A 17,018-nucleotide genomic window follows, 5' to 3' on the forward strand; every position below is an offset into this window, starting at 1 on the left:
ACACACGTATCCACACATACACACGTATCCACACATACACACATACCCACACATACACACGTATCCACACATACACACATATCCACACATACACACATACCCACACATACACACATATCCACACATACACACATACCCACACATCGACACATATCCACACATACCTAAAAATCACTCACAGAAATGCATGGACCGTGATAAGGTGAGATACTCTGGTGGACTGTGTGTAATAGTAGTGCAAAAGTGAACGGTGCAGTAGATCATGACAAAATATTAACTATGACCATACAATATAAACATAATAACTTAAAAAACTGACTGAATAAGAATAAGAACACTATGCAAAAGGGAATAAGTTATAATATGTAGATGTTGTGAACACGTGGGCGACACCCAAGTCCCAGTTTCTGTCATTTCTTATCATTCAAAAAAGGAGATTGGATGCAAGCGTTGAAGATGCTGCAGACACAAAGTGGGGGTCAAAACCATTAAAGCAGGAGACATGAGACGTTAGTTGGCAAACGAAGAACAGCTCTGTCACAACTTGAAAGCAGAACAAAATAACAGACGTTTCTATGAGCACACACACTTCACTTCCCCTTCTAAAAACAGTCATTCTTACCTGCTGAATTGGAACAGAGTCACATCCTCGGCGTAGAAGTGTAGTAAAGACGGCAGACGCCCTCCTAACGGCTCTCATACAGGACTGCAGCAGGACTTTACACATCTGTTCAGGATGAACAGAACTCTGCATGACAATATCGGTAATTAAAAATACTCTGATGTTTATGTGTCTGTATGTAAATCTACTATATGTCTATGTGGCAGGATGTTGTCTACATTTGTGTTTGACGCTAATCTTTCAGAGGAAATGGAGGAAGAAGAAGGAGACTATGTTAATCTATCATCCAGGACTGGGGATAAAGTTGCAGCTCGTCTAAGTACATTTCACACATTTAATATTGTTGGTCATGAGATTATTTCATCAATCACGGTGTCAAAAACATGTGAATGTTTTCAGAGCTCTGCTTTTTTAGTACTGTTGGACTTGATGTATTCAAAGCACCCTTGACTGTTAAATCAACATCATTATTAACTCAGCTTCCTTCTTATTCCTCTCTCAGGCCAGAGGTTTCGCTGCTTCTCTCAGTCTTTTCTACCCATAGCAGTGTGTTGGCTGATACTGTTGGTCATCATGGGCCTCTGTATCTACTGTAAGTACCACTGTCTTACCCCTAATTTCCACCAGCAGCAGAACGGCGGCGGATCTGCTCCGGAACGAAGGCGGAGTCATTAGGTTTCCATTAAAGTCAATGGGTGCATTTCCACTGACTGCGGATCGGCAGATTGTGCGAGACAGGAAGTTGAGCACAGAAACAAAATAAAACATCCGGTTCCTTTTTAAAAATAAAATACACCGCGCTCACGGCAGATAATATTTCCCCATTCTATGTGAATTCGCGAGATCTCGTAGGTCCTCGAGACTTCAGCTGTCAGTCACGGCCGTAGCTGTTTCGCAACAAATCCCGACTGTATCTGAATTCTCTTTATATAGACCTTAGTGGTCCCTAATACTGTATCTGAAGTCTCTTTATATAGACCTTAGTGGTCCCTAATACTGTATCTGAAGTCTCTTTATATAGACCTTAGTGGTCCCCTAATACAGTAATATAGTATAGTAGTAGTAGTACTCATAAAGTGACATTTTCATGCCATGGGACCTTAAAATGACAGGTTCACTTCATTTGTCATACTGTCTCTGCTCTAAGACACAAGGTTGTAACATCTAAAGTTACAACCTTTATAGCACCAAGTTCCCTCTTTGTTTTCCCAGACAGGATTTCTGAAGCAAAGTGATAACAACACAAAGATATTTTAACAATCTTAGACGACTGAAGTAGGACTGTGGACTCTGTCCCCACCTTTAAAAAGGGCAAAAAAGGGGGGCGAGAGAGCACAAGACTCGGGTAAAGGGAAGAAGTTGAGTTAGTAAAATGCATTAATGGGATGAGGTTGCATACAGATGGAGAGAAGGAGGAAGGAGAAAGAAAACTCAGTTTAAATGTTCATATTAACGCCTGACTATAGTTTTAAGATGTATTTAAAACATGTGAATCCATGATTATGATATGATTATTACAATAAAACCCTAAAGTGGCAGGATTTACTAAATTAATTACCCCTATTTATTTTGCAGTTACCAATCGCATCCTAAACGACAAAATCAGCGTCTTAGAAAACCAGATCACAAACCTGTCATCCGTCAACCAGGAGCTGGAGACATGGAGGGACAACGTGATAGGACAAATCAAAAAAATGGAGACAACCTGGAACCAACTCAACGTCAGTCAAGTTAAGTGGACTCTTGATATCTACTGCCACAGAGAAAACAAAGGTACGTTCAAGAGATCCCATAGTAATAATAACCCATTCTACTGCTAATTATAATAATGTAACAGTGCAGCGATGTGTATTGGTTGGTCTCTGTGGGTCCAGAGAGACGGTGTAGAGCATGTCCTCAGGGCTGGGAACTCTTCGGGTCCAGCTGTTATCTGATTCATCCGTCTGACGGGAAAACCTGGGAGGAAGCTCGAGAAGACTGCAGAGGACAGGGTTCAGATTTGGTTGTTGTACACGATGCAGATGACGAGGTAATGAGAAAACTGGGGGATCCATATCCATATCCCAATAAAAACACACAAATATACAAAATACAGAGCCTTCCACAATGTTCAGGGACTAATATATAGAGACATGTTCGCCAATGGTTCCACAGTCTGGAAGATAATCTGCGTACAGGTTTAAATCTATACACACACATCTATACACATCTATCTATACATATCTATTTATACACATCTATCTATACATATCTATCTATGCACATACATCTATACACATAAACCTATACATATGAACCTATACACATATATCTATACACACACATCTATACACATCTATCTATAAAGATACATCTATACATATCTATCTATACATGAGCTTCTTGGAGCTGTCAGCAGCCTCATGCTGTCATTAGAAGCCACTATGAGGTTTCTGATGCTGCCTTGCTCACAACGACACCCCAAGTAGGCCGGATACTAAGGTGTCCACCGCGCTCTGAAGAGGGAGATCTCCTCCAATCCAGAGCACACCCTGAACGCACCACACTGCACGCTCGCTGGAGCAATTCATAAAGGGAAATATATGTGTTAGTGGGTCTGAACACACTGAATCTGTAGATCTCAGTCTGTTTATTTCAGTGTCTGATGAGTGTTTCTCTGTTGGCAGAATGTCCTCAAGTATGTCCGAAGGTACATCTACGGGTCCTGGGTCGGTCTGAGAGCTGAAGGGGGGACATGGAAGTGGATCGATGGAAGTGGTCTCACTGAAAGGTGAGAGGCACTTTGAATCAGAAAAAGAGGCTTAAGACATGTCTGATTAACCAAACTTTATTATTATCATTAGGACCATTTTTAAACAAACCCTCGTGTTGTTTTCCCATCAAATAGAAAATCAACACATTTGTTGATGCTTTTTTTTTAGATGTTTTTAACTTTTTGTCACGTTTTGGTCCTTTTTTAAACACTTTTGATGCTTTTTTTCAATGTTTGTTGACGTTTTCAACACTACGTAAAACTAACTTATTAACTTTAATTTTACAGTTATTTTTGGAATTTATGGTCAATAAACCTCATTTATAGGAAATTATTATAGGAGAATCGAGATTGGGATTTTATAACGAATAATCGTGCAGGCCTACACATCAGTCAACATATCCTCATCTTATCTAAGTTAGTGCAATTTATTTTTACGTAGCCAACCTTATGTCTATTTTTAATTTTAATTCAGTTGCTTTTTGTAATTGTAATTGTTCATTATCTATATTAGTCCTCTCTTCCTTAGAGGAGTCTCCTTCTATAATACCCTAGCGGTTTTATTAATCTCACCTGCACAATCTTTATTTTGTATTATTTCCCATTTATTTGTGTTATTGTTGTCATGATTTCATTCGATTTATCAGCCTTGACCTGAGCTCCATGTTCTTCCCTCAGCGACAGGATCCAACACCAACTCCCCCCCCCTGCCCCCCCCGGTCAGTGTGCCGTTTACATCAGGTACAAATATACATCAGAGAGCTGTGGCGAGAGAAAAGGATGGATCTGCAAAAAGAAGGCGTCATCTTTTTAACCCCTGCAGTCAGACTGGAGGAGGTCACTGGACGCTCTGCAGGACAATATCAAACCGGGAACACTTCTACTTCACACTTTAAACGTGTTTTCATGAAGAAAATGCAAATTAATTATTCATTTTTTGGTGTCTGAAAAAAACAGACAGTCAGATGTTTTGTATAGATGAGTTAGATAATGGTTAATATGAGTAGGCTACTGACAATCTAAGAAAAATACAATGTGGGGCCAGAAGGGGAACTAAACTGTTAATATATTATTATTATTATTATTATTATATTATTATTATTATTATTATTAACCCTCCTGGGGTCCTCGGGGCAGATTTGACCCATTTTCAAAAAGTTTCTATATCAGAAATTTGGGTTTCTTTCAAACAAATTGTCCCCAAAACAATAACTTGAATGGTTCTGTCCAATGTTCTTCACGAGTAATATACATGATCAGTTCACTACTTTAATTTAATTTGGGTGTTTTTTTCATTTTATGGCATTTGAAGATTTTTTTTTATAAAAGAATGTTGAAAAAAGTGGCAAAAGTGTCGAGAAAAAAACAACAAAAAACGACCCGAAAAGCACAGAAAATAATCAGAAAAATCTGAAAAATTAACAAAGAACTTTGGGAAAAGTGACAAAATCTACGGGGAAAGCGGTAAAATTGTCTTTAGGTTTTAATTTTTAATTTTGACCCAGAAAAACTAAAAGTTGCAGGTGGACGGGAAGACAACAACGGGTTAATAACTCTGAATGTGTTGTTCTCCTTTGCTAAAGATGAGATGCTTTTAATTTGTATATCAGCAGATTGATGAGAGGTGCAGACAGACTCCTGAGCTTCCTGTTTCCTGTGTCACAGCTTATATTGTTGCTGCTCATGAGCCAAAATGGAGGCACAGCATCACGCATTTTCACAACACGTCCGCAGAGGTCGTTTCTTTAGCATTTGATTTAAATAATATTAATATGTAGAGTGTTTTCTATTTATCTGTCTAGGAAAAAGTGATGCTGTATTACACTGAATAAAAACTCTGTGACACATTGTTGTTATCGTCGTTTTCTTACATAGTGACAAACAACATCATTCAGGAAGTTACATCATTGTTAATTAGGATGTGCGAGTAGCAGATAGAAAAAAACAACAGACACAAAAACAGAATTAAACCGGGTGCAACCTTAAAGGTGAAGTTGACTAAGACCATCACAGTGGAAAGACTTACAACAAAAGGTGTCCTGGGGCAGTGGTGGAATGTAACTTAGGACATTTACTCTAAGTATTGTACTCACGTCCAATGTCCTGTATATTTAGAAGAGGTCAATTTGTCCCCCTCAGAGAATATGAAAGACATCCCACTCCCAAAAGAGGTAAAAATAACAGTTCAGGGGGCTGGAAACATGGAGAGAAAACAATGACTGTGTCTATTTGTAATACATCGAGGGGTTAAAGAACCCAACAGGGTGACAAATTATTATGTGATTTCTTGTTTTTAATGTAGATTTCAACTCTAGAGTTTTAACAAGGTCTCATTCTGTAATAGATTTGTGGTTGAGAAGTACATGATTCATAAAAAACATCCAGAAACACGTGAAGATGTTTTGAAAATGTAGAAAGTTTTGAACAAAAACAGAATAATAATATCCTTTTAATAAATAAAGACTTTTGAAACATGTATTTTTGCACGAAATATACACCAGAAACCAATTAAAAGTTCTCTATGAGGTTTCAGCGCAATTTCAGTAATGTCTCAAATCGTGGGCATCTCTCCTTGATCCACTAGCAAAACAAAACACTACAGGCACAGGCTGTGCACCAAAATACAACAAACCAGTTCTAGCCCATCACCGACAACATGGTTGGGGGAGGGGGGGAGGGGTTAGTGACAGTTAGTCATAACAGCTACGGAAACATGGGGGGGGAAGCTTGCTCTGTTTTGTTTTGAATTTACTCAGAACGTCAACAGAAGTGACGTCATGCAGGAACACATAGGGCACCTTTAAGTGTTTAAGTATATCTATACTGTGTCTGCAAAACTATTTCATATATGTATATAGGACCAGGTCCCCCCCCCCCTCTCTTTTTTCTGCACCACCTATAATTTATATTTAAGATTTTTATATTTTGTGTTGACACTGTAAAGGTTTTGCTTCATCTCGTTGCACAGGTACCGCACGTGTATAATGACAATAAAGGCTTTCTGTTATATTCTATTCTTATTTTAGGCCATCAGAGTCTGCACATTTCTGACTTCCTGTGATCTCATCTTATAAGACACTTCGGACTGTGTTGCCTACGTAGATTTCCTGTTCACAAGAATACGTTATTATTAGCTATCGAATTAAAAGAAAACAGTCACATCCTCAGCGTAGAAGTGTAGTAAAGACGGTCTCAGCGGAGCAGACGCCCTCCTAACAGCTCTCATACAGGACTGCAGCAGGACTTTACACATCTGTTCAGGATGATCAGAACTCCACAGGACCAAATCGGTAATTCAAAATACTCTGATTTTTATGTGTCTGTATGTAAATCTACTATATGTCTATGTGGCAGGATGATGTCTACATTTGTGTTTGATGTTTGTCTTTCAGAGGAAATGGAGAAAGAAGCAGCAGCTAACTATGCTAATGCTCCAGCACGCACTGGGAAGAAAATTGCCGCTCATCCAGGTACGTTTCACACATCTAATAATGTTAAACATGAGATTTATTAATAATGATAGTCTAACTGACTTCTTATTTCTCTCTCAGACGGGAGGGTTCGCTGCTTCTTTCAGTCTTTTCTACCCATAGCAGTGTGTTGGCTGATACTGTTGGTCATCATAGGCCTCCGTTTCCACTGTCTTAACTTGTTGTTGTTAGTCTTTATTTAAAGGACACGTTCACATTTTATCAAGTCTGTCTGATGGCCAGATGTTCATAGAAACAGTTTTTGCTCGGTGTAATCCTTCGTCCTCTTCATACTGGCTCTCTGCAAATGTGGCAAGACTCCCAAATAATGGGTAAATTAGAATAAAGGAACTGACAACAACACCCTAGGAAATACTATGTGAACATTGTTTATTGGAGAAAATTGAGAGAAAGGCACCCAGATACGATATAAGAGATAGATATATCTTAAAATAGCCTTGATAGAAATGTTAAAACGTGTTTTAATATAAGAATTCTGCCCAAAATAACCTATAAACAGACCAAGCAGAGGCCACTTGTGGAGAAGCAGACTACAGCAAAGAGTGTTCAGAGGTAACCTAATGCCTTACATACTCTAGAAGACTTTGAAAAGTCTGACACCGTCTAACATCTGAAGAGTCATCTCACATCCAACGTTAGAGACTATCATTATATGCAAAGACTGGAGATCTTGCAGAGTCAGTCAATGCAAGACTACAACTAGACTTTGTGTTTTCCAAGACAAGTTTAATGCTGCAGAGTTATAGAAACACAAAGAAGATATTTAAAGATACTACTACTGAAGAAGCCTACTGAAGTAGAACGTTGTCCTCCATCTCTTAGTGCATTAGAAAGATTATTCTCCAGTATGAACAGGAGGAATGATCAGGGCAATAAAACTCAGTTTTAATGTTCATATGGACACCTGACTATTGTTTTCAGAGAGATCTGAAACATGTAATTATAATGTTTGTCACTATCACTATGACTACAAAGCTAATTTTTCTATTTAGCCGTTACCAATCGCAACCTCAACAACAGTATCTCCGAAAAACCGATCACAGACCTGACCGCATTAAAGCTGGAGCTGGAGACACAAAACCAGGAGCTGGAGACACGAAACCAGGAGCTGGAGACGGAGACGAAGAACTTAAAAGGACCGATACAAAACATCAGTCGAGCTCAGTGGAGCATCGATGAATACTGCCCCAAAGTAAAGAACGGTATGTTAAGATCACAGTAATAACATCCAATAATAACCAATAATAATAATATCAGTAGTGGAGTAATGCTGTTTATTGTTTGGTCTCTGTAGTGTCAGAGAGACGGTGTAGAGCTTGTCAGGAGGGATGGAGACTCATCGGGTCCAGCTGTAATCTGTTTAATGATCCTTCTGATCAGAAAACCTGTGAAGAAGCTCGAGAAGACTGCAGAGCACGGAGTTCAGATTTGCTTGTTCTACATGATGAAGATGAACCGGTAATGAGGAAGCTGTGGGAGTTTTTAAAACACAATTATGAAATAAAAATGTATTTTCTCTAAGTCTGAACACACTGTGAGTCTGTAGATCAGCGTGTTTATTAAAGTGTTTACATCACTGATAAATGTTTCTCTCTCTTGTCAGGATGCAGTCAGTTTTTACAGCTGGTACAGGGACAGATCCTGGATTGGTCTGAGAGCTGAAGGAGGGAGATGGAAGTGGATTGATGGAAGTAATCTGACTGAAAGGTAAGAGACACATTCCTGAACACTTTGAATCTTAAATATATCAGCTTTGATCTAAACATCATCTTCTTCCCTCAGTTTCAGCAGGTGGAGAACCGAACCACCACCTCCTACTGACGGTCAGTGTGTGGTTTATTACCAGTTCAGCTGGAAATCAGTGAGCTGTGCTGCCAAAAGGCCATGGATCTGCAAAAAGAATTCTTTATCTGTTTAACCCCTGCAGTCAGGTTGAGAAGGTTACTGGATGCTCTGCATGATAATATCAACTGGCTTCATAAATATCTAACTATGAAAAGCTCTACTGCACATCTTAAATGGTTTGTTTTTGTGTGTCTGTAAAAAGCTCAGATGTAATGTATTACATCTGAGTGTATATGTATATCATATAATGGATTCTATCTGTATGGCTACTGTCAATCTGAGAAAAACACAATGAAGGGCCTGAAGGGGAATGACTCTGAATGTGTTTTTGTTCTGCTTTGTTAGAGATGAGATGCTTATAATTTGTATATCAGCAGATTGATGAGAGGTGCAGACAGACTGCTCAGCTTCCTGTTTCCTGTGTCACAGCTTATATTGTCGCTGCTCACGAGCCAAAATGGAGGCACAGCATCACGCGTTTTTACAAAATCTCCCCAGAGCTCTTTTCTTTTAGCATTTGATTTATATGTTAATATGTACAGTGTTTTCTATTCATCTATATATATATAGAAAAAAAAGTGTTTTTATTACATTAAAGAAAAACTCTGTGACACATTGTTGTTATCGTCTTTTTCTTACATAGTGACAAACAACATCATTCAGGAAGTTACAACATTGTTGAACAGGATGTGCTTCAGGCAGCTGTGGATTGTAACAACAGTGGAGTATGAAAGTTTGGGCAGTTTGCATCAAATGACAGATTAGACATTTGTATCCTATGTCACAAAAAGTTAGATTTTATTTCCATCATTTACACTTTCTAAATAACAGAAAACAAAAAAAATGGCAAAAAAAGATTAGACATTCAGATAATATGTCACAAAAAGTTATTTCTCACCTCCGCAAAAGTTTGGGCACCCTGCACCCCCCCCCCCACACACCTTTGGCAAGTATCACAGCTTGGAAATGCTTCTTGGAGCCGGCTAAGCGGTTCCCCAAACGGTACGTGTTTTTCCACAACGTGTTTTCATGAATTGTTTTTTATGAATTGCAAGCATTAAATCGTCACCAACACGGTCATGCAGCACATCATTAGAAAGCTTAAAGTCTTGTGATTCCATCAAGCCCCCGCACAAAGGATAAGGTGACTTACACCAGTTATAATCATGTTATGAAGTTCAGAAACACTGCACCGTTTCTGTCTAAATCGAGCGTGCATCCCTACCTTTGTCCTCGTGTCTTTATCCACAGCGGTGAAAGATATTCATAAACGTTGATTTCCTAAATCGCAAACACTCCAAGGAATTAGAATATCCAAGCCTTGTAATCCATAATTATCTGGTCTCCTCACAATCTTGTAGTTTCTGGCCAAGTTTTGACGTTCAGAAATCTAGAGAGTGCATAATTTCTCGGTTTCTATAGCTTGTAACTTTTTCCCTGTGCGGGCTAAAATGAAGGTCGACACACCATTACAATCTGTGGCTTCGGCAGATTGTAATGAACCTTGTTCCCAGCCAATAGCATCAGCCTATCAAGAGATACCCTCAAGCTAAGCCAATGATATCGCACAGTCTCCATTGGGCCCACCTGGGAAAGATTGACAGTGGAGCCCACGAATTAGAAGATAAGGTCATAAAACCGGCATCCCTGTGTAGCCAATAAGAAGACGAGTTGATTGATATCAAACATGGCCAAGAAAAACTATTCCTGTGCTCTTTTACAGCTGTCTGAAGTCAAAAATATGGCCTTCTGATGGCATTTCAACATTTCATGAAATTATGATTACTTATTTCTATAAATCTATGTATGTACTTCTTTCAGGCATATCTGTGAGTGATGTGGATGTGTTTTTGTATTTCAGAAGTTTTGTATTTAGCACTTTTTTGGCTTTCTTAGAAATAAGAAATAAGACAAACGCACAGACATATCTGTAGAAATACCTTCATATATAAATCCATTTTATAAGTCATTTTTTTCTGGATTTTTTCTGTTCTAAGTTGAGACATGTGGCTAGGGTACTGTTATAGTATGTAGCCCATGTAATATGCTTACAGTAGTGCTTTTTATTAATTTTTCAGATGATTTACTTGGACGGAAATTCTGTGTTCTAACCTCTGTAGCTCTGTGTCAGTAAGGCCTAGTGTCACACTTCCACTAAAAACAACAAGTTGAGAGTGTTAACTTCCCAATGAACTCAGGGTCATCCCAGAGGGCCAAAGCATGTGGAAACTGCAGCACTTTTTTAAGGGTAAAAATTTAGGCGAGAAAATCATATATATCGCCCATTCTTCCTTCCAAAAGTCTTCCAGTTCTTTGAGATTTCTGCTCCTTTAAGGTCTATCCATAGATTTTCAGTTATGTTGAGGTCAGGAGATTGTGAAGGCCATGGCAAAACCTTCAGTTTACACCTCTTGATGTAATCCACTGTAGATTTTGAGGTGTGTTTAATAGGCTGACTTTGTAATTGTCTTAATGTGGCTGTTAAAATTCAGGTCTGAGTCCATAACTACACCAAGATTTCTGGCTTTGTCTGTTGTTTTTAACATTGTTGTTTGAAGCTGAGCGCAGACTTTTAATCATTTCTCTGTTGCTCCAAAAACAACCACCTCAGTTTTTATTTCATTTAATTTCCGAAAGTTCTGGCACATCCAGCGATTTATTTCTTCAATGCATTTAGTCAGTTTTTGTACTGGACTATAGTCCCATGGCGATAAGGTTATCTAAATTTTATCTAAAGTTTGTCATCCGCATAACTATGGTAACTTGTTTTGTTGTTTTCCATAATCTGAGCCAGTGAAAGCATGTAGATGTTAAACAGAAGAGGCCCCAGAATGGAGCCCTGGGGAACTCCGCACGTCATATTTGTGTGCTCAGATGTATAATTACCTATTGACACAAAGCAATCTCTATTCTTTAAGTAGGATTCAAACCAGTTTAATTCTGAGCCAAAAAGGCCAACCCAGTTTTCCAATCGGTTTAATAATATGTCATGGTCGACCGTGTCAAAATGCAACACTGAGATCAAGTAATACTAAGACTGAAATTTTGCAGCTATCTGTGTTAAGGTGGATTCATTTAAGACTTTGACAAGAGAACACAAAGTTGTTTGATGATGTTAGACACACACACACACACACACACACACACACACACACACACACACACACAGTGAATTAACACCTTTAACCCTCTTGTTGTCTTTGGGTCAAATTTGACCCCTTTCCAAAAGATTTCTAGATCAGAAATTTGAGTTTCTTTCAAAATAAATGTTCAAAAAAAGTAACGTGGATGGTTCCCAACAACACTCCTCACAAGTTAAATAAATAATCAGTTCACTACTTTCATTGAATTTGGGTGTTTTTTGTCAATTTATCAGCATTTGGAGAAAAAACACTAGGTAAAAGAACTTTAAAAAAAAGTGTAAAAAAGAGAGAAAAATGTCAAATAAAGTAACAAAAATGTTTAAAAATTAAATTTCTAACATTTTTGGGATAAAGCAACAAAAATTTCGAAATGGTCAAAAAAGAAAAAAAAACATTGATAAAAATAAAATAATTCCAAGTCGGTGGAAAGACAACCCAAGGGTTGAAGGAGAAATGATGTGGCCCGCCGTTTGGCCCTCGAGGGCCCGAGGCCCCTCTGGCATCTGCCCAAATTCCAGATTACCACTCCGTCACTGGCTGTATTATTATTTTTCATAATGAATGATGCGTTTGTAGCATGACAACAAATTGGCATGAAATGCATAGAAATGGCAACATATACAGCCATGTTATAATCAAACATTTCTTTATGAACGTATACTCATTTTAGGCCATCAGAGTCTGTACATTTCTGACTGTGATCTCATCTTTGAAGACAGTTCGGACAGTGATGCACGCAAAACTTCCCCTTCACAACAACACGTTATTATTAGCTGCCGAATTAAAAGAAACGGTGAGTCACATCCTAAAAGCAGAAGTGTAGTAAAGACCGTCACAGCGGGGCAGACGCCCTCCTAACATCTCTCATTTTGAACAAAACAGAATAAAATTAATAAAAATAAATCCCTTACGTAAATAAAGACTTTTGCAACATATATTTTTGCATAAAAAAACTAACCAGATTCCAGAAAATTAAAGGCGCACTATGAGTTCCTGAATGGTTTTAGCGCAATTTCAGTAATGTCTCAAATCGTAGGAATCTCTCCTTGATCAGCTAGTTGCCCCCCCCTCCTCCGAATACACGAAAGCCCGGTCAAAGAGGTCGTAAAAGCCAAACAAACACTAGAGGCACAGGCTGTGCACAAAAATACAACAAACTAGTTCTAGCCAATCACTGACAACATGGTTGGGGAGGGGGGGAGGGGTTAGTGACAGTTAGTCATGACAGTTACGGAAACATTGGGGGAGGGGCAAGCTTGCTGTTTTGTTTTGAATTTACTTGGAACGTCAACAGAAGTGACGTCATGCAGGAACTCTTAGGGCACCTTTAAGTGTTTTTTGACGTTAAAAATGTTATGTAGGAAAATCCCCTGACCCCCCCAGGTTGTAATGTTTCGCCACTATAGTTGGAACGAAGCCTATGTCCTTGTGATCTATTTGTCATCCAAAAATGGAACTGGACACCAACGTTGCACATGAAGAAACACCTTTAAAGGAGAAGACTTGAGACCTTAGCGGCTAACCAATCAGAAACTGTGACATCTTAAAAGCAGAACTACCAATCAAACACTTAATTCACCTCCTTTGTGAGTGGGATGTCTTTCATATTTTTTGAAGGGGACAAATTGACCTCTTCTAAATATACGGGACAATGGACGTAAGTACAGTACTTAGAGTAAATGTACTTAGTTACATTCCATCACTGCCTGAGGCACATCCTATTCATCCTGTTCAACAATCTTTTCTTTTCTAATAAAGATAAAACCCTTATACATGTTTATTTATTAACACAAAACATTTAAGATGTGAAGTAGATCTTTTCATAGTTAGATATTTATGAAGCCAGTTGATATTATCATGCAGAGCATCCAGTAACCTTCTCAAGTCTGACTGCAGGGGTTAAACAGATAAAGACTTCTTTTGGCAGATCCATGGTCTTCTCTCAGCACAGCTCTCTGATTTCCAGCTGAACGCATCCACATAAACTACAAACTGACCGTCAGTAGGAGGAGGTTTATGTATCCGTCTGCTGACACTGAGGGAAGAAGATGATGTTTAGATCAAGGCTGATAGATTTAAGATTCAAAGTGTTCAGGAATGTGTCTCTTACCGTTTAGTCGGATCACTTCCATCAATCCACTTCCATCTCCTTCCTTCAGCTCTTAGACCTACCAACCTGACAAGAGAAAGACATTTATCAGAGATTTAAACACTATACTTTAATAAACACGCTGATCTACAGACTCACATTGTGTTCAGACTTAGAGAAAATACATTTTATTTCAGAAATGTGTTGTAAAAACTCCCACAGCTTCCTCATTACCTCTTCATCTTCATCATGTACAACAACCAAATCTGAACTCCGTGCTCTGCATTCTTCTCGAGCTTCTTCCCAGGTTTTCAGATCAGAAGGATCATTAAACAGATAGCAGCTGGACCTGAAGAGTCTCCATCCCTCCTGACAAGGTTTGCACCGTCTCTCTGAAACTACAGAGACCAACCAATACACATTACTGCACTACTGATATTATTATTATTGGCTATTATTGGATCTCATTATTGTGATCTTAACATACCGTTCTGTTCTCTGGGGCAGTATTCATCGACGCTCCACTGAGCTCGACTGATGTTTTGTGTCGGTCCTGTTAGGTTCTCCGTCTCCGTCTCCAGCTCCTGGTTTCTCGTCTCCAGCTCCTGGTTTCTCGTCTCCAGCTCCTGGTTTCTCGTCTCCAGCTCCAGGTTTCGTTTCTCCAGCTCCTGGTTTCTTGTCTCCAGCTCCAGCTTTAATGCGGTCAGGTTTGTGATCGGTTTTTCGGAGACACTGTTGTTGAGGTTGCGATTGATAACTGCAAAATAGAAAGATTAGCTTCGTAGTCATAGTGATGGTGACAAACATTATAATAATAGAAATCACATGTTTCAGATCTACAGTATCTGAAAACAATAGTCAGGTGTCCATATGAACATTAAAACTGAGTTTTATTGCCCTGATCATTCCTCCTGTTCATACTGGAGAATAATCTTTCTAATGCACTAAGAGATGGAGGACAACGTTTTACTTCAGTAGGCTTCTTCAGTAGTAGTATCTTTAAATATCTTCTTGTGTTTCTATAACTCTGCAGCATTAAACTTGTCTTGGAAAACACAAAGTCTAGTTGTAGTCTTGCATTGTCTGACTCTGCAAGATCTCCAGTCTTTGCATATAATGACAGTCTAACATTGGATGTGAGATAGGGTGACCAGACGTCCCCGGTTTCCGGGGACAGTCCCCGATTTTGGCGACCTGTCCCCGGCTGGATCTGTCCCCGGAAATGTCCCCGGTTTTCACTGTGACTGACAGACCCGAAATTGGAATGAAAGAAAGAAAATACTGACCAAACGTAGCCGATGGTCGCACACCCTACGCCCGCAGGCTGAAGGCAGCCAGAGCCAGCGCTGCTCAGAGAGGTTTTAGAAGCCGTGTTTTACGATGCTAAAATCACTGATTATTTACATGGAGTCTGGTGGGTAGCGAACGCAATTTCGCGGACTTTTAACTTTTAAAAAGGATCTTAATCTTTAACAGAAAGGTCGACTTCCTTAGAAATCTCTTCCATAATGTTGTCAGACACTTAGAATATTAATCTGAGCCTGTCAGCAGCAAAACGAGCACTTTATGAACGTAAATACAAGCTGGACAATTATCCTATTAACTTCCATTGCAGCTTGTTTCTGCCGACTGGAGCGATCTTGTTTAATACTGCGACATGTCAGAGGAAAATATGTCCTCAATAGTTTTTATTGTATCTGATTCTCAAGGAGCTGTTGCAGAAACAAGCCTTGAGCAATAAAGCAAAAGCTGTCAGTAGTTCAGTACATTACAACATTATGAAATAATGAGACTTTCTATCTTGAAATATTAAGACTTTCAATCTTGAAATATTAGGACTTTTTATCTTGAAGTATTAGTATTTTTTTATCTTGAAATATTAGGACTTTTTATCTTGAAGTATTAGTATTTTTTTATCTTGAAATATTAATACTTTCAATCTTGAAATATTAGGACTTTTTATCTTGAAGTATTAGTATTTTTTTATCTTGAAATATTAGGACTTTTTATCTTGAAGTATTAGTATTTTTTTATCTTGAAATATTAGGACTTTCTATCTTGAAACATTCCCCTCTGACGTGTAGTGGAGTGTAGTATGAAGTAGCAGCAGGGGTGGGTCTAGGATCAGACCTGGGGGGGGCTCAGCCCCTAATGAGAACACCTCTAGGTCTAATGTCCCCGTTTTAAGTTTTACAAAAGTAAAAACATTACTTGTTTTGGAGACAAACAACAACAAGTTAAGACAGTGGTACTCACAGTAGATACGGAGGCCCATGATGATCAAAAGTATCAGCCAACACATTGCTATTGGTAGAAAAGACTGAAAGAAGCAGCGAGACCTCTGGCCTGAGAGAGAAATAAGAAGTCAGTTAGACTATCATTATTAATAAATCTCATGTTTAACAATATTAAATGTGTGAAATTTACCTGGACGAGCTGCCATTTTCTTCCAAGTGTGTGCTGGAGCATTAACATAGTTAGCTTCTTCCTCCATTTCCTCTGAAAGACAAACGTCAAACACAAATGTAGACAACATCCTGCCACATAGACATATAGTAGATTTACATACAGACACATAAACATCAGAGTATTTATATTTACCGATATTGTCCTGTGGAGGTCTGATCATCCTGAAGAGATGTGTAAAGTCCTGCTGCAGTCCTGTATGAGAGCTATTTATTACACTTCTGACTGTTTTCTTTTAATTCTGCAGCTAATAATAACGTGTTCTTGTGAACAGGAAGTCTACGTGGGCAACAGTGTCCAAAGTGTCTTATAAGATGAGATCACAGGAAGTCAGAAATGTACCTGACTCTGATGGCCTAAAATAAGAATAGAATAGAAAGCCTTTATTGTCATTGTACACAAGTGCAGTACCTGTGCAACGAGATTGAAGCAAAACCTTTACAGTGTTGACACAAATGGTAAAAAAATATTAAAATAAAAATGTAAAGTACAGGTAGTGCAGAAAAAAGAGAGGATGGTGCACAGTCCTGAGAGCATCTACACTCACCGGCCACTTTATTAGGTACCCCATGCTAGTAACGGGTTGGACCCCCTTTTGCCTTCAGAACTG

The 17,018-nt window shown here is 38.8% G+C and overlaps 2 protein-coding genes across 2 annotated transcripts; both read left to right on the forward strand.

Moving 5' to 3' along the window:
- Positions 1–680: 680 nt before the first annotated feature.
- On the forward strand, positions 681–4,430 carry LOC117945938 (CD209 antigen-like protein E). The gene is made up of 6 exons (XM_034873685.1): positions 681–941; positions 1,125–1,214; positions 2,198–2,395; positions 2,497–2,651; positions 3,289–3,392; positions 4,053–4,430. Exons 1-6 carry the CDS (start codon positions 830–832, stop codon positions 4,186–4,188), a joined length of 795 nt encoding a protein of 264 aa, XP_034729576.1. The 5' UTR covers positions 681–829; the 3' UTR covers positions 4,189–4,430.
- A 2,366-nt stretch (positions 4,431–6,796) lies between these two features.
- Positions 6,797–8,587, forward strand: LOC117945901 (C-type lectin domain family 10 member A-like). Its single transcript, XM_034873634.1, has 5 exons — positions 6,797–6,844; positions 6,952–7,015; positions 7,858–8,067; positions 8,160–8,323; positions 8,469–8,587. Exons 1-5 carry the CDS (start codon positions 6,797–6,799, stop codon positions 8,574–8,576), a joined length of 594 nt encoding a protein of 197 aa, XP_034729525.1. The 3' UTR covers positions 8,577–8,587.
- Positions 8,588–17,018: the final 8,431 nt, after the last annotated feature.

The sequence above is a fragment of the Etheostoma cragini genome, chromosome 6, assembly GCF_013103735.1.
Source record: "Etheostoma cragini isolate CJK2018 chromosome 6, CSU_Ecrag_1.0, whole genome shotgun sequence".
In the NCBI taxonomy this organism is placed as follows: Eukaryota; Metazoa; Chordata; class Actinopteri; order Perciformes; family Percidae; genus Etheostoma; species Etheostoma cragini.

Excerpts from the sequence above, each read along its gene's own strand:
- LOC117945938 (XM_034873685.1), top strand. The coding sequence starts at position 830 with ATGTTGTCTACATTTGTGTTTGACGCTAATCTTTCAGAGGAAATGGAG. Across the intron at positions 2,396-2,496 it reads CTGCCACAGAGAAAACAAAG|AGAGACGGTGTAGAGCATGT; the intron begins GTACGTTCAAGA and ends CTGTGGGTCCAG. Across the intron at positions 2,652-3,288 it reads TACACGATGCAGATGACGAG|AATGTCCTCAAGTATGTCCG; the intron begins GTAATGAGAAAA and ends CTCTGTTGGCAG.
- LOC117945901 (XM_034873634.1), top strand. The coding sequence starts at position 6,797 with ATGCTAATGCTCCAGCACGCACTGGGAAGAAAATTGCCGCTCATCCAG. Across the intron at positions 7,016-7,857 it reads CATAGGCCTCCGTTTCCACT|CCGTTACCAATCGCAACCTC; the intron begins GTCTTAACTTGT and ends TTTTCTATTTAG. Across the intron at positions 8,324-8,468 it reads TACATGATGAAGATGAACCG|GATGCAGTCAGTTTTTACAG; the intron begins GTAATGAGGAAG and ends CTCTCTTGTCAG.